At 54.2% G+C, this 24,228-nt stretch overlaps 1 protein-coding gene across 2 annotated transcripts in view; it reads right to left on the reverse strand.

Annotated features, from left to right (window-relative positions):
- Window positions 1-5,705: 5,705 nt before the first annotated feature.
- Window positions 5,706-24,228, reverse strand: part of GCK (glucokinase) — a 38,503-nt gene continuing 19,980 nt past the window's right edge. For both annotated transcript variants that reach the window (XM_043536463.1, XM_037886528.2), the window contains exons 4-10: window positions 22,188-22,307; window positions 20,966-21,061; window positions 20,491-20,590; window positions 11,776-11,959; window positions 9,009-9,164; window positions 6,873-7,106; window positions 5,706-5,850 (exon numbers count right to left, since the gene is read on the reverse strand). In XM_043536463.1, coding sequence (XP_043392398.1) covers window positions 5,706-5,850; window positions 6,873-7,106; window positions 9,009-9,164; window positions 11,776-11,959; window positions 20,491-20,590; window positions 20,966-21,061; window positions 22,188-22,307 — 1,035 coding nt within the window. The remainder of the gene's footprint in view (window positions 5,851-6,872; window positions 7,107-9,008; window positions 9,165-11,775; window positions 11,960-20,490; window positions 20,591-20,965; window positions 21,062-22,187; window positions 22,308-24,228) is intronic.

Raw genomic sequence — 24,228 nt, forward strand, 5'->3', positions numbered from 1 at the left:
GAAGGCTGCTATCAAATCCCCCCTCACTCTTCTTTTCTGCAGACTAAATAACGCCCCGTCCGTGTCTCCTATACTCGGATCAGGTTTCAGCATGGCAACGTCCGAGCAGTTCCCCTGTAACCTTTGCTCCTCGGGCGATGTAGGTTCTGTTCAGGTTTGCCGGACGTGAGCTGCAGGCCAGGAAACCACGCTGAGCCAATGTGATTTGCGCTTGACGGTTTCTCGTCGTTTGGGGCGGTATTGGGTCTGGTCAGCCCGGATGACTCTGTAGCCTAAAAAGATAACTCTGAAAGCAGCTCAGGAAAAGGGAGCGGGGGGCATTCCTTTTCTCCCTGTCCGAAACAAGGGGTGTATAAATATGAGTTGAATTAAACTCACACATTGAGGCAGACACAGCCTGAAAACTGCTGCAAGAACAGCTTCCCAGCGCTGGGGAAGGAACGAACCCTTTCCCGTCGGGGCTGATTTCTCTATGGGCAATCAAACCCACTGAGATACGTCATCCGCTGTCTCTCAACCCCGCAGCACTGCCACCTGCTCCCCCATCCAGCAGACCCTCCTGTGACCCGCTAGGCCCTGGGCAGCGATATTGTCCCAGTCTCGGTTCCGGAGCTAATGCATTAAAGGCCTGCGTGGCCTCTGATCCCACCAGCCCCAGTCAAGACTCCAGCTGGGAGCAAACATGTTCCCGGCTCCACATCCTGTCCCCTCTCTGTCCAGGCCTGGGGGAGGGTTTGGATTACGGATATTAACCATTAGCTAGAGGGCTCATTATCCCCGGTTATGCTAAGGGGGAAGCCTGTCCCTGCAGCCAGGACTCAGGGTCAGATCCAGTGCTGAGGAGGTCCCTGCTCAGACGTGGGGGGAGCAGAGCTGAATTCTGGGCTCTGCCTGGTTCCCGGCATGACATCAGAGCAGCCCCTGGGACTCCTCTGACATATGGGGGCCACCTAAGGACCAGGCCACAGCCCAGAGGAGCTGGGGTGCAGAGTGCTCCAGCCGCACCCCCTCCTACGCCAGCGCAGCCCGGGGGGCTCTGTGCAGCGCAGTGTCTACTGCAGCCCCCCACGCTGGGGTGTCCCCAGGGGCCAGCTCCAGCGAAGCGGAGAAGGATACAGGGGGCAAATCCTCCCAGTCTGTGGTTTGCTCTCAGAGACTAGAGACGGCTCCGTGCTGGCCGGGCAGGATTCCTGGCCAGCTTTCCCTGGGAGCTGCTGCTGAGGGGAAGTTTATCCCTTGTGCACACAGTGCTGGGGATGTTCGGCTTGAGAACCTGCCTGGGATTAGCCTCAGCGCTTTCTGTCAAGCCTCACGGCACCTTCACTCCCCCCCTAGGAAAGCCAACCAAGGCCGAGCGAACATCACGTCTGAAGTACATCCCCGCCCCCGGTATCCACCACCCACCCCGACTCCCCCGGGCTGGAACCCCTTTGGCCACGCCGCTCTGAAGCGACCAAGCCACTGCTGGCTGGCAGTACTAAAGCTGGATGAAGAAAGGGGTCGTCCCCTCTCCGTACAACTGAGGAACCAGCCTCTCCCTCCCCCGGCCCCTGTGCTGAGTTGATGGGTCAGAACCAGGCACCGGCCCCTGGCTCAGTTCACCGAACTCTGGCTTGGTTTCCGAGCCCTGCTGGTCAAACTGACCATACCAGCACCGGGCAGCAGCAGGAGGGGCAAGAGGCCCTGGGGCAATTGGAGAGCAGCTGAGAAGGGCTGGTAGGGGAGTCGTCTGGGATTTTACCCACTTCCCCCCACCCACAGGCATATGCAGGCAGCGGGGAGACAGGAGCCCTCCACATCTCATGCCAAGAGTTGAGCGGCTGGAGATCCAGACAAAGGTCATCCCAGAAAGGCCCACCACCTCCTGAGCAAAAGGGAGAGCGTCTGCCTCGCGACTGCGGTCCCTGTCCGTGACATCCATCCCCAAGCACTGGGAAGCTGGAGGAGTGAGGGGGGCAGGATGCCCAGCCGCGTCTCCAAACCGTTGAAAGCTTTTCCTGTTCAACTCCATTTCCCAAAGCTGCAGCTCCCAGATTCTGACAGACTCCCCCTCCACTGTCACTTTTTTCAGCCCACCGGAGACTTCTCCAAAGTTGGAGAAGTACTGAAACACTGGAGAGCGGGAAACACCACACAAAATACTCCACACTCAAATTCCAGTCATGACAGCTTTTTTTGGATGCAATTACAAGTTTGGTTGATAAAGGTACTAATGTGGAGGTAACAGACTACTACCGTGAGGTGTCTGGCTTGGTACTGCACGACATTTTGATTACAAAACTAGAACAATGTAAAATTAACATGGCACACATGACATGGATAAAAAACTGGCTAAGTGAGAGGCCTCAAAATGTAATTGTAAACGGGGAATCAGCATCAAACGGGGGTCCCACAAGGTTCGGTTCTTGGCCCTACGCTATTGAAAATTTTTATTAATGGCCTGGAAGAGAACAAAATCATCGCTGATGAAGTTTGCGGCTGACACGAAAATTGGGAACGTGGTAAATAACGAAGAGGACGAGTCACTGACACAGAGCGATCTGGATCACTTGGAAAGCTGGACGCAAGCAAACAATATGCACTGTCATATGGCTGAAGGTAAAGGTGTACATCTAGGAACAAAGACTGTAGGCCATATTTACAGGATAGGTGACTGTATCCTGGGAAGCAGGGACCCTGAAAAAGGTTTGGGGGCATGGTGGATAATCAGCAGAACATGAGCACCCCATGCGATGCTGTGGCCAAAAGGGTTAATGTGATCCTGGGCTGCATAAACAGGGGAATCTCGAGTAGCAGAAGAATGGTTATTTAACCTCGGTGTTTGGTGCTGGTGCGATGGCTGCTGGAATCTGGTGTCCAATTCTGGTGCCCACAATTCAGGAAGGATGGTGAAAAATTGGAGAGGGGCCGGAAAAGAGCCACAAGAATGATGAAAGGATTAAAAAACCTGCCTTATAGCAAGAGACTCAAGGAGCTCTGTCTATTTAACAGAACAAAGGGAAGGTGAAGGAGGGACTTGATTCCAGTCTGTCAGTACCTATATAGGGAACAAATAGTTAATACTGGGCTCTTCAGTCTAGCCGAGGAAGGTCTAACACGATCCAAATGGCTGAAAGTTGAAGATAGACAAATTCAGACTGGAAAGAAGGTGTAAACTTTTGACACTGAGGGTAATTCACCACTGGAAAATTTACCAAGGGTCATGGTAGATTCTCCATAATTACATTTTCAAATGAAGATGCTGGATTTCTAAATGATCTGCTCTAGGAATGACTGTGGGGCAGGTCTCTGGCCTGTGCTCTACAGGAGGTCAGACCAGATGATCACAATGGTCCCTTCTGGCCTTCGACACTAAAAGGAACAACAAACATCCACATTTCTGAAAACATCATGCTTTGCAAAAACCAAACGGCAAGAAAAAACCCCGATTCAGAGCCCAGTCAGATTTCCTGACAAACTTTTTCTGCTAACAATTCCAAAGGAAACATTGTTTGTTCGAAATTTTTTGTAGGAAAATTTGGAAATGAAAGTTGGATTCGAATCAGGATTTGGGGGCTTTTTTGACCCACTCTAGTGGGGAGGATAAAGGAAGCTCCTGTTCCCCGATCCCAAAATATCATCCTCTTGTCACTGCCAGGAACAACCAGGCTGCGTAGGAAATACTGACGGCCAGGCAGCTCTGACAGCTCGGGGATGTGACGCAGACAGTGCCAGGAGTACACTGACACAGGGGGAAAGCAAGGGGCTGGGACCTGCCAGGACAGTCCCCTCTAGGGCCAGGAGCTTCAAAAGAGCCAGAGATCAGAGGGCAACTGCTGGCCTCTTCCAGACCTGGTTTGTGTCCTACAGCTCCTACAGGACCAGTTCTGGCATTAGGAAGCATAGCTACGGGTATATTACCTACCACAATGGCACTTCCAATACAATGCCCCTAGGAGCCCCGCAGAGGGGTAGATCGTGCTATTTACAAAGGCTGTCTAGACTCTACATGCATCTTCGCTGTTCTTATGTTGTGTTGTGTTTTGATTGAGTGAGGGGGACTTTAACCCAGGAGTACATGCCCCCCCCCACACCTCCATGTCAGGATGCCATTGCTAGGGGTGGGTGGGGATTTATTTTAACATCAAACACAGGATAAAGTCTAATACGCTGTGGGGGTGAATTTCATCGCTACTAAACAGTCACGTCCAGAGCATCAGAATGATTTTATTCCGATGTACAGAAAAAAATGAATGGAAGCCCTGTATGTCCAGTGAGGTGTACTGCGGACGGACTGGGTACACAAGGACGGTACACGCACCCATGTGTGGGGGTATCAGAGGTGCGTGAGTACGTATGGCCCCGGTGCACCCAGGCATGATGCTTATCTGACGAGCTGCAAGGCGACGCACGTCCCGTGGGACGGTGAGCGGGTGAAGGCATGCACCCGGTGGGCTTTGTACACGTGGGTGTGCACGCTGTGCGGGAACACACACCCTGTGTGTGCGGGGGAGCGGGTGTGGTGATGTGTCTGGCTCACGAACAGCAGCACTAAGGAGAGGTATAGCCTAATCAACGTTAGCCTGAGAGGGCGGGAGGGGTACGGGAATATTTCAAACGCCTCTGTGAAACCAGCCCGAGGACAGCCAGACAGCACAGGGCAGGATTTACTCCCTGGCAGCCCCCTCCTTGTGAGATGGAGGTGCACCCCGGGGAGGCCAAGGACTCGGTGTGTTGGGAGGAGGAAGGCGAGCCCTGGAGCTGGATTTCTGGATGGAAAGGGGTGGGCTGGGGAGCTCTCCCAGAGCAACAGGGGCAGGGATGCCAGGAGGTCCCTCCGCCGCAAGGAACATCTCTTCATTGGTGTTCGTACAGCAGCCAGTGCCGTGGGGCCGCCGGCCTTTGGGCACAACCAGAAGAGAGAGGATCTATTGCTATCCCTAAAGGAACCCGGGCTGCACCACGGCGAGAAGCAGCCCCTGGATGGGACGGCCAGAGAAAGGGGTAGATCAGAGGCAAAGCTTTTGGCCCTGTTCGCAGCTAGATCTGGAGGGACAGGAAAGGGCAGGAGGGGACGTGAAACCCTCCCAGCTGCTCTCCTGCGTGAGATTCCCGCCAGCTCCATCCCAGCCTGGGCTCAGCAGGCCCAGCAGCCCCAGGGCCTCCGGCTAGCGGAGAGGCCACTCTCTATCCAGCCTCCTCCTCCCGCCTGTCGTCTCGCCAGCCCTCCCCCCCCCCCAAGCACACGCCAGCCTGCCACCAATCAGGGCAGTCGCTGGCTCCTGACACGCCCCGACATCCACGCACCTGATTGGCCGAGAGAAACGCAACCCTCGACCGCCGTTTGTGCTGATTGGAAGCCGTTTTGACGCCCCCGTCTCGTTTTAATTCCTGAGCCAATCAGAAGAGAAGGGTCAGAGGACTCCCCTCCCCCCCGCAAACCAATCCTAGGAGGAGACCTCCTCGGGAACCTATTTATTGCGTAGACCGAGAGCCCGGCCTGGCAGCAGCAAAGAGAGTTGAGGAACAGCAAGGGGACAGAGCGCAGCTGGCATGGCTAGCGCGGCGGCTAGGACAGGTGGGAGGCAGGTGGGCGGGGTCAGGGACTGCCCCGCCCCTTCACTTGTTGTTTCCGCTCCTGGGCGCGCGCGCTCTAAAGAACTCGGCACGGAGCCACATCCCAGCCGCGGCTGCTCCTTCCGTGGTCCTTTGGCCAATGGCCCCGCTCACTGGCCAATCAGGCAGGCCATTTTGCACGCTACCGCCGAGATCAGGGCGGCCCCCCTGCCGCTGCCCTCCTCCGACTGGAGGAAGGTGATGTCGCAGCCAGGCGTCAGCTGTCTGACCGTCGCGTGGAACTGGTCTTTGAAGCTGGGGAGAGAGGAGGCGGCGGGGTCAGGCAGAACGGTCCGCTGAGCGTACGGAGAGACTGCTGCCACATCTCCCTGCCCTGCCCGACTTCCTGTGTGACCACGAGCAACTTACTTAGCCTCTCTGTGCCTCAGTGCCCCCATCTGTACAATGGGCACAACACTGGCCAGGGGGGCAGCGAGCATAAATATGGTGATGGGGGTCATCTAAAGATCGATTCAGGCTCTGATGGTGCCCACAGGGGTGAGGTTCCGTTGTGCGGGGTGCTGCCCCGCGGCGCGTCCGATCTAAGGCAGTTTAGACCTCCGGGCTGCAGCCTGGCACAACTCTACAGTTTGCTAACCCGCCCCAAGAGACCCGCAGGCTGTGAAGGCTTTTCAGTTCTAATAACGGGCTCAGAGACTGCGGTGGCAAGTCTTAGCGCAGGTCACAGCCAAAGTGCTCCCGGAAAGGCAGCGAAGAAAAAACAGTTCTCGGGCTGACCCCTGCCTGGCCCAGCCCGCTGGCTTGCTGAGGAGTGTCTGCCAGCTGATGGATCCCCCCGGCCGTGCCCTCTCAAGGCATTCCAGCTCCTTTCCAGTCTGTTCCTTTTTCAGATGCTGCTCTTTCAAGCTTCCCAGTTTACTCCCTTTTCCACTCCCCCCTCCCCTCCCTCTCCCCCCACCATCTAGAGGTCCCAGATCTCGGTGACCCTTCTTTGGGCCAGGAAGCTGAAGTCCAACCCCCACCAGCACCTGTAAAGCTGGCCAGAGAGCGCCTCGGCAGCACGCAATCGCTGCCGGACTGGAAGCCAGCTTCCCCAGGGCCAGCCCTCAGCGCTGTCTCTCGCAGCCGCTCATTGCTAAGGCACTCACAGTGCAGCCATTGCCCGGATAAGGGCGAGCGCTCCCTAGTGGCCCCGCAGAGACAGGCCACCCACACGCTCCTGTCTGTCAATCATTCCGTCTGATGCAGCTTTCCAGGGAGGCCGTGACGGGGCTGGGGAGGCGGCTGCCCGGGCACTTCCCTGCGTGCGACCTCACCTGGGGTGGAGCTTGTAGACCGAGCCATCGACTCCCACGGTGATCTTCAGCCGCTCCTCGCTCCTGCTTTCCCGCATGCGGTTGATCACGCCGGCCAGCCCCGCCGAGCACATCTGCGCCGCCCGCGTGGAGACGCTCTCGCACGCCATCCGCACGATGTCGCAGTCCGTGAGCGAGGGCAGCAGCTCGAAGGACGTCAGGATGTTGTAGGTCTGTTTCCGGTCATCGGCGTCGCTGGGACAGAGAGCGAAAGCATGTCAGGCTCCGGACGCTAGGGCGTGCCGAACGTGGGGGGCAGGCCCGGCGCTGCTGGGGCAGCTGGACAAAGCCAGCGGATGGGTGCAGACAGCTAGCAGGCTCCTAAGGCCTGGTCGGTAGCTGGATGGAAGTTGGCTTTGCTGACTCAGGAGAGGACACGCATTTACCCTGCTGGAAAGCGTTCTGCTGGTTTGCAGTGCAGCTCCTCACCAGAAGTGGCTGCATTTCAGACTGCTCATACTCCTGGGAAGAGAGCAGCAGGACAGCTGAGTGCAGTTACCTGAGATAGGGTGCAACATAGACATGGGGGCAGGGCTCCGGCTACCCCGGAATTGCCCTCTGGGGGGGCTTCTTGTTCCACCCAGCCCCTGTAACAGATGGTGCTGGCTAATGTGAGATACAGGAGACTGGCTGAGAGGGCCCTTGGGCTGAGCCAGCCTGGCAGTGCCTATGTTCCTACCTCACTCTCAGCTCTACGGTACTGCCTGTAAACCCGCTTTTCCAATGCCTGTGAGATTCCAGCCTCCTTCCCAATCTCCTCCAGGTGCCTCCAGCCCCTCCCACCAGATGATGTCTGGTCTCGAAGGTCTGCGAGCAGGTGTCTCTCCCCATCCCTACAAACACAGCCCATGCTTCCGGGAGCCCACACGGCTCCGTGTTGGTAAGGCCCACAGGAATGATCTGAGGTCTGGAAAACCTGCCACACAGTGTGAGACTTACGAAGCTCCCTTTGTTTGGTTTATCCCAGAGAAGGCTCAGAGGTGACTTGGTCACCACCTGATAGAGATCTCTGGTTCTAGATGGCTCTTTAATCTTGCCGTAAACAGCAGAAGGAGATCCAACGGTGGGAAAATGAAGCTAGGCAAATTCAGATTAAAACTAAGGTGCATTTGTTTAGGGTAGTTAACCACTGGAAGAATTTACCGAGGGGCGTGGCGGGTTCTCCATTGCTCGGAGTCTTTCAGTCTTTCTCAGAGACCCACTGTAGCTAAGAGAGGAGTTCTGGGCTAGACGCAGGAATCTCTGGTTGAGGTTCTCTGGCCTGAGTTCTGCTGGAGATCAGACTAGATGATCAGAAATCCCCAGCTGCCAGAAAGGCCCCTTGCGCCGTAAACTACCTGGCCTAACTTGGTGCATTTTAGAGGATTAGCCTTAGAGCTGCTCTAAGTCCCGTGATCTTAGAGCTGCAAAGGGAGGACAGTTGGGCCAGGCCCGAGAAGCTGGGCTCAAGAGGCCAGGTGCAGAGAAAAACAGCCACAAATAGCATGCAAGGAAAAGTGAGCTAGGCCGCCCCCTGTTCTAAGTGACACTGGCACAGCTGTGTGGGAGTTGTGAGCACCCTTATTAAAACGCATTCACTGAGTGGAACCATTCCTCCGGCTCCAGCAATCTTGGGGCCGATTCCTCATTTCAAGTACTAACAATCCCCAGCAATTTTTTCAGCCAAATTGCTCAAAGGAGGGCAGTGTCATTACAGATGGGGAAACTGAGGCAGAGAGTGGGCAAGTGACTTGCCCAAAGTCACCCAGCAAAGCCGGGGATAGAACCCAAGTCTCCTGAGCCCCAGTGCAGTGCTCAAGCCAGTACACTGCAAGGTGTGAGGTACCTGCCGCAGCTGTGTGCGAGTACTTGTCAGAGGGGGAGCTGACACACACCCCTTCCGCATCAGCTCGGAGCCCAGTGGGGAACGGTTGTTGCTCTCTCTAGTCATACATATTGCAGCTCAGTGGCCGCGGGAGTCCAGCTGTGCTCTGGGGCTGTAGGATGGGATTACAGCTGGGGCAGGGGATGGGAGAGCGGGGGACGGTTTTAGGAGCCCCTGAGTTGCAGTGGGTGGGGCTGGCTGAGCATTGGGCGGTTGGGGAGGCCACCCTGTACCTTTCAATCTGTGAGACGAAGCGGGTTTCGAAACTGCCTCTGGTTTTCAGTTTCTCGGACGCCTCCCCGTGGAAGAGCAGATTTTCATTGACCAGTTTTAGCAGCACCAGCCGCACGATCTCTCCTATGTACTTCCCTCCGATCATCTTCTCGTAGCTGGGTGGGAACACAAGAGCACCACCGGTCAGGGCCGCGAGGACACAGACCCTCCGCCCGCTCGCGGTCGGACCCTGCTCTCCTGCAACGGGGGGTATCCTAGGCCTGGAGACCTGTCTCGACACAACCCCGGCTGAGCAAGGCTGCCGCTGGCTTTCCCTTTCCTCCTGAGAGGGCAGAGGCCCTGCTCGGCTTCTCCTCCCCTTGGGTTCTGCCAAGGGGACATGTCCCTACTCCCAGCGTCCGTGGGGACGGGCCTTGTGCAGACGCTCAAGCAGGAGAGAAACGCCTCGGCTGGAAGTGAGCAGAGCCAAAGCCAAGTATCCTTAAAAAATACCCCTAGGCTCTAGTGCAAGAATGCAGAGTTCCCGGCATGGCCCATTGGCTCAGGGAACCCTGCCTGGTGGGTGTTGCAGTCCTCGAGGGCTGCCATGTACCGTGTGGTCCATGCGGCCAAGAGCCCGTGCGGGAGGGAGATTCAATCCTGGAGGCCAGGGGCTTGCTCCCCTAACTGCCGCACTGCAGCAGGGCCATCCTGGCCTCAGCAGGATGCAGATCTCACTCTGGCCACGCAGATGTGAGCAATTCCTGCTGCCTGCAGTGCCCAGCAAATGCAGCGGCCGGTTCCGGGGCCTGCGGGGGGTGGGGGAGTTACGGGCAGGGGAACTGGAACCAGACACCAACCACCTGGGCCCCGCCGGAGAACCTGGGCCAGGGTTTCCATCGCCCCCTCAGTAGTGTGATAGGTGAAGGAGAACAGGACAGTTACATACCAAATACGCTGACTGGCTCAAAATCTCCGCTGTGTTAGAGCCTCACCCAATGCCCTGGGGCGGGGGAGAAGGTGGCTTTTAGCCCCCATGATCCCTGGCTCTGCTGGGGGCCCAGCTCCGGACTGCTCTAACTTGTGCCGGCTTGTATTGGGCCCCGAGGGACCATTACACCGCAGGGGAGCCCTGGAGTGTAGCATCCTCCAGTCATACCCTCCTCCATCCATCCATTGTACCCGCTGAGCTCAGGGGGGCCAAGCGAGGGGGCACAGAGCCAGCGATTCATCCTCTGCAAATGTCTTTACGGCCCCTTTGCCCCATAGCATGGGCTAGGATCGGGCCCACTCTGATCGGGCAGCTAAGGAGATGCTTAACTCAAATGGATATGCATTGATCGCTTATTCAGATGGCCACGCCCCTCGGGCAGCAGCTGTCGGCTAATTCCCCAGCCCGGCCCTGGCACTTTTATTTCTGGCCTTGGAAGGTTTTGTGCTCTTCAGCTCCTAACGCCAAGTGGCAGGTGCCCTTTCCCACCACCGGCAGGGCACTGTAGAACCGAAGGGATGGAAGACGCCCCGGGGAAGCAAAGCTGGAGCCTGGGGGACCTCCTCTGTCCGTTCAAGGTGAGTGGGACGCTGGGCTGGGGATAGCCCGAGAGAGTGAAGGGGAAGGGAAAGGAGAGAAGTAAGGAAAAGCACAAGAGAGAAACGTGTATTTGTCAGGGTGTCGGGGTGTGAGTGTTGATTGCTATGTATTGGTGTGTGGATACGGGAGTGGGTTTGTGAGGGCACCAGGGTGCGGGAATGCAGACTGCTCTCGGTGTGTGTGTTGGTGTTTTAGTGTGTGTATAGGGGAGTGTATTTGTGTGTATCCAGGTGTGTGAGTGTAGACTGCGGGTGTGTGTGTGTGTGTGTAAAGGTATCTGTGTCCTGGGGTGAGTGTACTGAGTGTGCACATGGCTGGGAGTGGATGGTTGTGTACAGGGGGTGTACGCAGGTGTGTGTGAGTGTAGAGTGCGGGGGTGTGTGTGTAAAGGTATCTGTGTCCGGGGGTGAGTGTGCACATGGCTGGGAGTGGATGGCTGTGTATGGAGGTGTGTGTGAGGCGTATGTGCACATTTGTGTTTCTGAAGGGAGACGCGTGGGTGGGTAAGCGGACATGGGTGCAATTATCGGTGTGTGAGGGTGTGTGTCCATTTGAGAGCGTGTGTGTGTGTGTGTGTGTGTGTGTGTGTGGGTGGGTGGGTGGGTGGGTGTTTGCACGTGCTGGTATATTTGAGGTGTGTCTGTGGGTCTGCGAGTATGTGTTTAGACACACTTGAGGGTATGTGTGAGAGAGAGAGTGAGCTGGAGGTCGGGCCGGCGAGCGGAAATTGCTCTCACCGGTTTTAACACCGCCGAGACTGATTGTTCAGTTAGTGAGGGTATTTTCTGAGCTGCAGGAAAACATCCATTTTTCCTCTTTGCTGGGCTCTGCACATTTCAAACACCTCCAGCATATCAGCCTCCTGCTCCCCTGCTACTGCACTTCAGTGACCAGGTGAGTGCGCCTGGCAGCACCCACACTGGGACCTCCGAGAGAGGGCCATTCGGGGAGAGCCCCACAGACCCACTTTTTGGCCCCTAGGCCCACACTGTCACCAAGGGCCGACTTGCCTGCCAGGGAATTTAAAGCTGCACTCTCAGAACCAGAGCTGAGCAAACCATGTTGGAGATGAACTGCCCCCACCCTCCGCTGAATTAGGAGCCCTGGCCGGCAGAGTCCGGCTCTGCGGCCTGGGTGACAGCAGGGAGGAAGTGAGGCCCAGGGAAAGCAATAATTTTATCTGTCGTGTCCCTTACAGCTGGTGCCCGGGGTTAAGTGAGGTCTCGTCCACCACGCGATCGTACTCCAGGAGGAACTCGTCCAGCTCCCCTGAGGCGCCGAAGGCCCCCCACTCGGTGTTCACGCACATCCGGCCCTCGTCCCCCTCCACCAGCTCCACATTCTCCATCTCCTCCATGTAGCAAGCGTTGCAGCCGGTACCTGGCAGGGGACACCAAGCCGGGGATTAGTCCCACGATGGCGAGTCCCAGGCAAAGCGCCCTGTGACAGCTGGCGATGCGGGCTGTTCGGCAGAGAAGGCCCTGCGCTTTACTCACTGCCCGAGCAACCAGCTGACTTTGAGTCTGTGCAGGCATCCGGTTTACAAGGGGCAGGGGCACGGGTTTAACACAGGCTGTACTGTCCATGTGCCCACGATACAATTTCACGCCCCATCCTTACAGCCTGTTTCATAGCGTTTAAAGCCAGAAGGGAGCGCTGGTCTGAGCTCCTGCATGGCACAGGCCATTATATTTCACCTGTTACCCGTAGCTGAGCCCAATGACGCTAGTTAGGCTAAAGGGTTTCGGTCCTCAGGAGGCTGAAGCACTGCAGCCACAGACAGAGAACAGGAGAGACTGAGGAGCCACCAACGGCTGAGGCCCCTGCCAGGGCAGGGAATGGATTAGGTGAGACATGCCCAGATGATGCCAGCAGACCACCCAGGCCCCACGCTGTGGAAGAAGGCGAAAGCCCTGCAAGGTCCATACTCCTCCTTTCACCCACTCTCAAGGACCCAGCTCTGAAATAGCCTGGCCGATGCAGAGCTCTCCAAGCCCTGGGTCAGATCCACAGCCGGGGGCAATCAGTAGATCTCTGCCAATTAAGCCCAGCTGAGGATCTGCCCCACTGGTCAGTTGGTTATCGCTCCTTGAGGGATCACGGTGTCACCTTTTTCTCCTGGAGCAACCGGGATCTGGGGTGACTCTGGTATTATTACTTGTGTGACCATCGCGCCTACGAGCCCCCGTCATGGACCAGGCTTCCCTGGTGCGAGGTGCTGCGCCCAAACACAACAAAAAACTGTCCCAGCCCTGAGAGAGAACAAACTGGTACAGGCAGACGGGAGAGTACAAGGAAACAGTGGGACAGTATTGATCAGCAGGGGTCTCGGCACAGCAGCTGCCTGGCCGGTATGTTTTTTTGCAGGCAAAGGAGAGTTTTAAGGAGCGGTTTGAAGGGGGATAATGAGGTAGCTTTGGGGATGTTTACGGGGAGCGTGAGGGACAGCAGGGGAGGAAACGCACAGAGGCTCGTTTGCAAATTTAACAAGTGGGCGACGGAGGCTGGGACCATGGTGGTCAACAGCTCAGCGGTGACCCAGAGAAGCAGGGTGGGCAGGGCCTTGAAAGTGAAAGTCAAGGGACCATGGTGATCTTTTTCTCAAACTCTGCTCTCTGTAATGGTGGCCCTGCAGGGCTGAGCGGTTATTGGTGTGTTCCCTGGAAGCCGGGCCCTCGGGCTGGGCAGTCCGTTCGTCCTTGTGCACTTCTTCCGGTTGCATTGGTAAGTGACGAACATGGAGCTGCTCTTTCATAATTAAATACTCCTGCATATTTTCCCAGCTCAAAACTCAGGAGTCAGGCCTCCAAAAATCATGAGTTTGGCTTAGAAATCACGAGATCTTTAAAAAATAGTAAGTTTGGGTTCGTTTTCCTTGTCTTCTGGGTTCTGAGCCTTTCGAGTTTACCCGGGTCACACTCTGATGCTTTTCTCTGCAACCAGGAAAGCTAAAAATGTATTTTAAAAAAACAACAACAAAAGTGCAGATTCTCATTCTAATCCCGTGACTCCAGGAACTGGGGCTTTGAGAAAAAAACATCAAGTACCACAAGACGCGTGACACAATCACGAGAGCTGGCAACTCTGCTCCGTGGGATAATGATTTCTGTCGGAATATTTTGGATTTAAGTGCTTCTCAATTAAATTAGGGATCTGTCAGGCAGGAGAAAGAAGACGGCTCAAGTTGGTCACCTGTCAGTGGACTTAAGAGTCACTAAGGGACAGTGACAGAAGTATGAGCTGCTGAGTTGACCAAACTGGCTTGACCAGCAATGGAAAATGCCTACCAGTGTTTGAGAGAGACAAGGGGGATGAGACAGTGTCTTTTACTGGACCAACTTCTGTTGGTGGAGGAGACAGAGACAAGCTTTCGAGCGTACACAGTGCTCTTCTTCAGGTCTAATGCGGTGTCGAGGATGGGGACCCACGTACGGTATCTTCTCCATCCCTCCACACTGGCTTGATATTGTGGGCAGATGGACTAAGCCCAGCATCGTGTCTGGCTCACCTCGATGGGACCGGGACAGCACTACTGTATGAAGTTCTCTTTCCGTATCTTTCCCTGGGCCTTTTTATCCCGACCCTTTTCACCTTGCAGGGAGACTCATTTGAAAGGGGACATTATTACAGGCTTCTTGCCCTTCTCCTCCATGTCCATGTGGGGCGGGGGGCAGCGGCTGCCCCAGGCTCCTGCTGCTTCCTGCAGCCCCAGCCTCCCTGGGGCATTCCCAGGGTCAGCCAGGTGCCCCAGGCCTGCAGTGGGAGGGCTCCCCTCACTGGGCTGCCGTGGCCGGCCCATGCCCCCGGGAGCCGTACTCCCTCCAAGGGGCACCGCAGCGGGTTAGAATCATAGAATCATAGAATATCAGGGTTGGAAGGGACCTCAGGAGGTCATCTAGTCCAACCCGCTGCTCAAAGCAGGACCAATCCCCAAATAAATCATCCCAGCCAGGGCTTTGTCAAGCCTGACCTTAAAAACTTCTAAGGAAGGAGATTCCACCACCTCCCTAGGTAACGCATTCCAGTGTTTCACCACCCTCCTAGTGAAAAAGTTTTTCCTAATATCCAACCTAAACCTCCCCCACTGCAACTTGAGACCATTACTCCTTGTCCTGTCCTCTTCTACCACTGAGAATAGTCTAGAACCATCCTCTCTGGAACCACCTCTCAGGTAGTTGAAAGCAGCTATCAAATCCCCCCTCATTCTTCTCTTCTGCAGACTAAACAATCCCAGTTCCCTCAGCCTCTCCTCATAAGTCATGTGCTCCAGCCCCCTAATAATTTTTGTTGCCCTTCGCTGGACTCTCTCCAATTTATCCACATCCTTCTTGTAGCGTGGGGCCCAAAACTGGACACAGTACTCCAGATGAGGCCTCACCAATGTCAAATAGAGGGGGACGATCACGTCCCTCGATCTGCTCCCTATGCCCCTACTTATACATCCCAAAATGTCATTGGCCTTCTTGGCAACAAGGGCACACTGCTGACTCATATCCAGCTTCTCGTCCACTGTCACCCCTAGGTCCTTTTCCGCAGAATTGCTGCCGAGCCATTCGGTCTCTAGTCTGTAGCGGTGCATTGGGTTTTTCCGTCCTAAGTGCAGGACCCTGCACTTATCCTTATTGAACTTCATCAGATTTCTTTTGGCCCAATCCTCCAATTTGTCTAGGTCCCTCTGTATCCTATCCCTGCCTTCCAGCGTATCTACCACTCCTCCTAGTTTAGTATCATCCACAAATTTGCTGAGAGTGCAATCCACACTATCCTCCAGATCATTTATGAAGATATTGAACAAAACCGGCCCCAGGACCGACCCCTGGGGCACTCCACTTGACACCAGCTGCCAACTAGAGATGGAGCCATTGATCACTACCCGTTGAGCCCGACAATCTAGCCAACTTTCTACCCACCTTATAGTGCATTCATCCAGCCCATACTTCCTTAACTTGCTGACAAGAATACTGTGGGAGACCGTGTCAAAAGCTTTGCTAAAGTCAAGAAACAATACATCCACTGCTTTCCCTTCATGCACAGAACCAGTTATCTCGTCATAGAAGGCGATTAGATTAGTCAGGCATGACCTTCCCTTGGTGAATCCATGCTGACTGTTCCTGATCACTTTCCTCTCGTGTAAGTTCTTCAGAATTGATTCCTTGAGGACCTGCTCCATGATTTTTCCGGGGACTGAGGTGAGGCTGACTGGCCTGTAGTTCCCAGGATCCTCCTTCTTCCCTTTTTTAAAGATGGGCACTACATTAGCCTTTTTCCAGTCATCCGGGACTTCCCCCGTTCGCCACGAGTTTTCAAAGATAATGGCCAATGGCTCTGCAATCACAGCCGCCAACTCCTTTAGCACTCTCGGATGCAACGCCTCTGGCCCCATGGACTTGTGCACGTCCAGCTTTTCTAAATAGTCCCTAACCACCTCTTTCTCCATCAGAGGGTTCAAGCCTCCTGCAGTATGAAGAACGCTGGCAGCAGGGAACCAACCAGTCTGATACAGGAACAAGCTGGGCGGGTCTGGAGGGGCTAGCTCTGCCTACAGGGCTATCCCTACACTACCTGCTACCACCAGTGCATAAGCAGAGGCAGAACTGGGGTCTTCCCCGAAGCACAGGCCCCAGAGCAGTGAGGGAGAATCTCTGCATTAGGACTCAGGGCAAGAGCTGGGCAAATGGCATACATATAAAGCATATCTGGCTCGGGTTTATGATGGCGCCTTTCATCCTTTAGCGTTCACATCCCACAAACTTTCAAGTAACTCAGTTTCGTTGGCACAAATGTTTGAACTCAGTGTGGCCCCAGCCTCTCCGTGCTCAGCTCCTCGTCTGCACGGTGGGATTACAGTACTTCCTGGCGGCAGGGGGCTGCCGTGAGGATACACACATTAACGATTGCGAGGTGCTCACGTACCACAGTGCTGCGGGCCCGATAAGCATGTTAGATAGCAAGCTGCTCGCATGAATATTCTTGGAAACCAAGTGTTAAATTCAAGCACACAAATCGTCATCTTCGAAGTGTCTGCACCCTCCTCTAACAATGAGCGGAAACCAGACTACGTAACTTACCTGATCTATCACAACTAAGCCACACCGCTTGAATTTAAATATCTCGGACGAGGGTGAACTCATTGACTAAACGACCGCAAAAAGATCAGCAACACATTCTGCTGGCAAATGATCTCAGAAAGCGGCAGTCAGTCGACAAGATCTCCAGCAGAAAGAGGCAACATTTGTCAAATAAGGTCTTGGATACAGATGATTCACGCGGTTCTCTACGTGTGAGACATACTTGAGCCAGTCTGACAAGCCAGCCGCTAGAGGGCATAGCTACCACTTAGCGCTCCTCCAGATCACTGTACCATACTGTTGACCTTTGAGGAAAAGAAACGATAGAAACCGAATCCTTGTCCACATGAGAAAATACTGCCTACAGGTCTATAAGCAAGTCCTCCACTAGGTCACAGGTAAGAGTGCAGGAAATTCCACCCGGAGGCAGTGACATGGCAGCACTGGCCAATCCATATTGATTCCTGTATCTGGCACTGGTGTGACCGCTCCTGGAATACGGTGTCCAGTTCTGGTGACCACAATTCAAGAAGAATGTTGATAAATTGGAGAAGGGGCAGAGAAGAGCCACGAGAATGACTGAAGGATTAGAAAACCTGCCTTCTAGGGAGAGACTCAAAAAGCTCAATCTATTTAGCCTAACAAAGAGAGGGTTAAGGGGCGACTTGATCCCAGTCTGTCAGTGCCTACATGGGGAACAAGTATTTAATACTGGGCTCTGCAATCTAGCAGAGAAAGGTCTAATACCATCCAATGGCTGAGAGTTGAAGCTAGACAAATTCAGACTGGAAATAGGGTACAAATGAGTGAGGGTCATTAGCCATCGGAACAATTTCCCAAGGGACGTGGTGGAGTCTCCATCACTGGCAAGTTTTAAATCAAGATGGGATGTTTCTGTAAAAGATCTGTCCTAGTTCAAATGGGAATTATTGTGGGAAATCCCATGGCCTGCGGTCTACGCCTGCGGTCTACCGGAGGTCAGATTAGCTGATCACAGGGGTCCATTCTGGCTTTGGAGTCTATAAATCCATGGCCTGCCCTGGTGATGCCAGCAGTGACAATATCCTGTTGGGGGAGCCCTCGGCCCTCACCCACCGGGGAGGTCTGTGGCTGCTTGGAAGGAGCCTATGTGTTAAACTCACCTGACTGGCAGCTCCCACTCAGAGATGAGCTCATCTCTATTCTTAGTGTGTTTGCTGAGCGAGCGTTGTTTACCCAGGGCGAGCGGAAGAGGCAGCCATGCGAAAGGCCCAGATGGAGCTGTCGCTGACGACACTGAGTGGCTCCCGTGCCCCATGGGGGAGGCGGCCTTGCTTCTCCACCTGCCCCAGCTGAGGGGGAGCGGGCACCACACCCAGGGCTCCCTCCCCGGCTGCTGCAGGAGGGGCCCCGGGCTGCTGTCGGCTGCTACCATTCCAGGAGGCCGCAGCCTGCTCGTGCACAGGGTATCCCAGCATTTCTAACAGCGACTGCTGTCACTGTGCTTGGCTCAGGCTCGGTGCCTCTCCGACGCCCGGCGCTCTGCGGCATCTCCGGGCGGGCTGCTCGGCATCACTGCCAGCTGTGTCCGCTCAGCAAGGATCTCGTGGTGAATGCAACGGGCCTGAATCTCTAATCGCTTGCACCGGTGTGCTCCGTGGAACCACTCCTGGTGAACACGGGGTGAGCGGGAGCTGAACCGGACTCTCGGGCCCCTCAAGGTGTCAGCAGCCGCCTGCAGGGGTCAGGAAGGGATCCCCCCCCCCCAATGCATAAAGGGATGGCCGTGGCTGGAGATGGGACACTGGGTGGGTGGGCCAGGGCTCTGAGGGGGCACCGAGTAGTCTCTCTCCTGGTGTCACTGGCTGGTTGTTTTTCCCATGCCCAGGGTCTCTGGGGTTGGGAAGGAATTTCCCCCCTGGTCAGATTGGCAGTGATCTCGGGGTTTTTTGCCTTCCTCTGCAGCATGCAGATGCAGGGTACAGGTCCTTTTTTGCCTTCCTCTGCAGGGATGCAGCATGGGGTGCAGGTCCCTCGCCAGGATTATCTGGTGGTACCTCACAGCCGTTTCCCTGCCCTTACAGGGCACGGCTGCACCCTGGTAACTCCCAATCTCAGCCTGTGGCACACCACAGTCTAGTGTCCTGTGGGCTGTGACTCCTGGGTTGTTGGGTTAGTGTTCAGGTGCTGGGTGGGGTGGGTGGCCTGTGATACACAGGCTGTTGGACTGGTGGTCCCTTCTGGCCTAAAACTCCAGAACTCTATAACAGGGACTCTGCCCATTTGCTTTGGGCCTCGCCCAGAACTTTGGGCCCACCCCCCTGCCTTTCTCCTGCCAGCTCTCTTATGTCCTCTCATTCCCGAGTCCTTCCAAGGGAGCTCTGCCTCCCTGACCCACCTGGCAGCTCTCCACCCATAGAGCCCACTTGGCACACAGGGGCTGGGCTGTGAGTAGCTCCCTCAGCTCTGCTCTGTCCTCCTCATGGGAACCAGCAGCCGGTAGTGACTCTCAAGGTGATGCTAACTGCTCTTGGTAGGGCAGGTTATCAGCTCACGGAAGTCAGAGATGGAAGAGGTAATGTCCACACATGGTATCGAGTCTCAGCGTCCCAGACGTGCCCCCAGCTAACCGATTACTCAATGAACGGCGATCTCAAATCAAACAGGCACAGTCAGCAGAACAGTCATTCCCCATCCTGGATCACAATTCACACCATCATTGAGCCCTAAGCCCTGGTTCCAGATGCGGAAGTGCAGGAGCTCACTTCGATCTCCTTGTTTGAGCCCAGCACTTTCTCGCCACAGTATCCCCAAAGCAATGGGGAGGTGGGGAGCGAAGCCTGTCTCCAACAAACCTAAGAATGATCTTTATTTAGCCAGTCCTCTAGGGGCTTCGCTGTCGCTATCTGTTTTATGGGAAAGGCACCCAGATATTATGGTGATGGGTGGAAGTATTCAACCCTAAGATAGATAAATAGATCGAAACCTACTGGAGCGTAGACAGGTACCAGTAGGAGAGCAGCTTCCACAGAACAGATGAACAAGGACTTTATTTCCCACAAGATCTCCATTACACAAACCTACGTCAATTCCAGGCTTAACACTTCAATTGGAAGAAATGCAAACAGAGCGGTAACGTGACTCTGGGAGATACACAAATCCACGGTTCAGCCCAACAATCAATAACAGCTGGAAGTCAGCCAGCGTGCTCACTGCTCCCCCACGACGGAGCCACCATCACAGAGGGCAGAAACAGATGGTCAGAGAAATCAGCACGGTTACTTGAAATACCAGAGACACCCTCGGTACCGACTGATCCTGGAGAAAAAGACAACTGGATCCCGCGAGGAACAACTCAAGGGAGGAGGGAATGCGCATCGGCGTCAGCAGAATCACTGCGGACCCCAGGGTTACTAAGACCAGCTGCTGCATCTTGAGGGAGCCTGACATTGCAACATTGTTAGCCTCAAGGGACGCTCAACAGTAGTTGTGTCCAGAGAAATCCAGCTGGAGAGCCAGGCCTTTGAGAATGCCCGCTGCCAAACAGATGATGTCAGAGCAGCTCAGCGGTGGGGCTTTCCTCCAACCAACCTGCCTCCTGAGTGTTACCAAAGGTGACACATGGCATGGCCTTGCTCCAGATCAACTGAATAGCCTCCCGCCCACTCCCACACTGAGCGGGACTGAGGATTACTCTGCTTCCTCCTGCTGCCAACAGGACTGGAACGAGCCCTGAGAATGGACCAGCAGGAATTCCACTTGGACAATCCACATCAGAGAGCCCGCGGTGTCCATGGGCAGGTGGGGAATGCGCCCAATGCACTCTGGGATGAGGGGAAACGCCCAGGTGGGCAGGTATCTTACCCACTATCATGCCAACCTCACACCGGTGATCTTCATAGTAACAGGAAATCATTGTAGCTACCGTGTCATTGACCATGGCGACCACGTCCATCTCGAAATCCTGCGGAGGAGCATACAAAAGAGAGGTCACGATCCCCCAGGCATTCCAGAGAAGAGCCCAGACAAAAGGAAGCACGCGCCCGGGTACAGAACAATTCCAGGGCAGGACCCTGCCGCTAGTAAGGGGCATGTGGAGTGCCCAGTCCACTGATCCAGACTGAGCAGCCAAGGACGCTCCTGCTGAGTGAGGATCTCTCCAGCCCACCTTCCCACTGAGGATGTCCTTGAGGCTGAAGGAGCAGGAGGATTGCAACATGCCCCCGGTGGAGCTGGTGAGCCCGGAGAAGCCCCAGTCTTACCCCACGAGGGCGCATCTGTGCGGAGACGCCGGGGGAACTAGCCAGCATGAACAGCACAAACCATGTTTTCAGCTCACCCCTCGGCGCTTGATAGCGTCCCGCAAAAGCCCCACGACGTTGTTCCCTTCAGCTCCTGATGCTTTGAAACCCTTCGTCCAGTTCAGAAGGATCCCCTGCGGGACAAGGGGACAAAGGGGTTAGATCAAAGTGCTACAAAGAGAGAAAGCAGAGAGCTAAGCAATCAGTTCTCTGATCTCAATGGATGCGGGGCGGTGCATTACTGCTCATGCATGCCCAGCTGGGCAGTCCCAGCTCCCACAATCAGAGAATCCTAGGACTGCAAGGGACCTCGAGAGATCGTCTAGTCCAGTCCCCTGCACTCATGGCAGGGCTAAGTATTATCTAGACCATCCCTGACAGGTGTTTGTCTAACCTGCTCTTAAAAATCCCCAGTGATGGAGATTCCACAACCTCCCTGGGCAATTTATTCCAGTGCTTAACTACCCTGACAGTTAGGAAGTATTTCCTAATGTCCAACCTAAACCGCCCTTGCTGCAATTTAAGACCATTGCTCATTGTCCTGTCCTCAGAGATTAAAGAGAACAATTTTTTTCCCTTCTCCTTCTATCAACCTTTTATGTACTTGAAAACTGTTATCATATCCCCTCTCAGTCTTCTCTTTTCCAGACTAAACAAACCCAATTTTTTCAATCTTCCCTCACAGGTCCTGTTTTCTAGACCTTTCATCATTTTTGTTGCTCTTCTCTGGACTTTCTCCAATTTGTCCCCATCTTTCCTGGAATGTGGCGCCCAGCACTGGACACAATGCTTTAGCTGAGGCCTTATCAGCAAGGACTGAGCTTTGGAGTCTGAAGTGTGAGATCTAGTGTAAGTGTGCAAGGGAGCACATGGGTGTACAGAGGAAGCAACGAGTGTGAACGTGACGGGGGATCAGTCATTGCTCACCTCCAAATAAAGACGCCAGCCCCTATGAAGAAAGGCCAAAGGTATTTAGGTACCCAACTCCCATTGAAATCAATGGCACTTAAATACCTTTGAGGACCTGGGCCCGAGTGTTTAAGGGATCTGCTGTGTACAGATGGGGGCTCACGCTCACACTGTGAACCACTTCCCTGGGGACGCGGGATGCAGCTCCATGGCTCAGCATGGGAAGGGGCAGTGAAGATCAGGCATGGCTCCTCCAGTTTGCCCACTGTCGCACTCCCTCACTATTCTTTGCAGCCTCTCTCACTCTTCACCTCTGATCTGCCCGCAGGAGTCACCCTGCCTTGGCCTCACCTTGTCAATATCCTCATGCCTCACGGGGAAGGAGAATGTGAAGCCCAGAGGCAGCTTTTTGTGTTTCATCTGGTGTTTATCCAGGAAGTCGGAGATGCATTCAGAGATGTAATCGAAGAGCTGGAAAAGGGAGGCCCCAAGTCATTCCAAAATCACGACAACAGCACTGCTGGGCATTTCCCATCAGCCCTCCAACCACCAACCTCCTCCTGCCTCTGAGACACTGACACCTCCTCTATGGGACAGCTGGCTCCACGCTCCCTGTTGCTCCATGCTGCCCAGTTCTCTAGCCTCTACACAGGCCCATTGATTGACTTTCTGTTGCATGTTGCCTCAGTAACAAAGACTGTCAGTGATTATTACCCAGAAAACCACACGCACTACATAAAGATTCCTACAGCGCACACGATATAGACAGGCAGATGTCTGCAGTCGCAGCATTGCCCGCCAGATGGCACCCAGCCCTCTGGTATAATGTAGCAGCCATTGCAATGGCATTTCCTAATTCCAGCTTTGGAGATCGGCAAAATCTGTGCTCACGGGTAGCTCTTGCTTGTCTCGGAGCTGCTAACAGCATGTGGGCTAGCACCGCTGGCCATGGCTTCCAGCCACGCCTCTTCGGCTGAGTTGATGTGTGCAGCTGCCCAGTCCTAGCTGGAGGTACAGAGGAAATGAATACTGGTAGAGGAGGCTGGGATTGGGCAGAGCCTGGTGTGTGTGAACGTGTGTATGTGAGAGCAGATGACTTTATCTCTGCCCCAAATCCAGTTGTCTGTATCCTACTGGCCTTACTCTGACATGCAGATTCGTTGAAGGAATTACTCTTAGATAGAGTTGGGTGAAATTTTCCCCGTCAAAACTTTTTTGGGGTGGGGGAGAAAAATTCTGACATGACTTTGGTGTGTCTGTGCCAGGCAAGTGGTTAGATGATGTAGCTGCCATGTCATGGGTGGAATGTATTGTTATATAGAGAAGCTGAAGTCTTCAGGAACAATACCGAGATCTGTGACTGGTGAGTGCTGGAATTTGAGTAGAGGGATGGTATAATTCTGTGTTTTGATGTGAAAATTTTATTAGTTCAGTCCTCCCCTTCACATATCTAAGTATTTTGTGTCCCTAGTAATGGCTGTTTTAACGCAGCCAGTAAAATTAATTATCCACACAATTATTGTATCTCTCTGATCATGAAATATTAATCAGCTGGATGGGAGGGGGCAGATAAAAGGGTTAAACTGGGCCTCCAAAATAAAAGATTCCTAATTTCCAGATGTGTCAAAATCTACAAACTCAGAGGCAGCAGCTTTTGCTCCTAAAGACCCATACGTGAGAACAGGACTTTCGCACCTCCGTTTTATTCTTATCACAAAGACGCTTTAGCAAAAATCAAAACAAAAAGCCTATCTGTTTTATGGCTTGGATGAAGCTAAAACTTATTTGACCCAGCTGTCTAGTCAAGCTGCCACTGAGGTTACACCTAAAAACGGGCTATCAAACACACAGGTACCCCAATCTGAGGACCTTAGAATGTATTGCCTGCCATTTGAATAATTACATATTAATAGAGCTGGTCGGAAAAATGAGAAATTTCAAGTTTTTTGGCAAAAAATCATTTCAATTTGGTAATGGCTGCAGCAGTGCCTCATGGGAGTTGTAGTTCAGGTCCCTAATATTCCCATTCTCCTCCACAGGCCGGGCTCCCCAGTCATACTACATCTCTCATGATGCACCACAGCCTCCCTTCTTAGTGCAGGGAGGTGGTTCACTGTGGCCGCAGCATGGCCTTGGTGCATCATGGGAGATGAAGTCCTGCCATAGAAGAAAATGAGAGCATTAGACATGCAAACTACAACTCCCATGAAGCACGCCAGCAGCATTTCACAACTGAAATGTTTCCATCTTTGAACATTCTTGTTTTGACACCCCCCCGCCCCCCCCCCCAAAAAAAAAAAAACCAACCCAAACCCACACACCCATATTTTATGTGGAAAGCAAGAAACCTTTTTTGTTTTGCCTAAAATCCAATTTTCCATCGAAAAACAGT

Source organism: Chelonia mydas, chromosome 26 (assembly GCF_015237465.2).
Source record: "Chelonia mydas isolate rCheMyd1 chromosome 26, rCheMyd1.pri.v2, whole genome shotgun sequence".
NCBI classification, from domain to species: Eukaryota; Metazoa; Chordata; order Testudines; family Cheloniidae; genus Chelonia; species Chelonia mydas.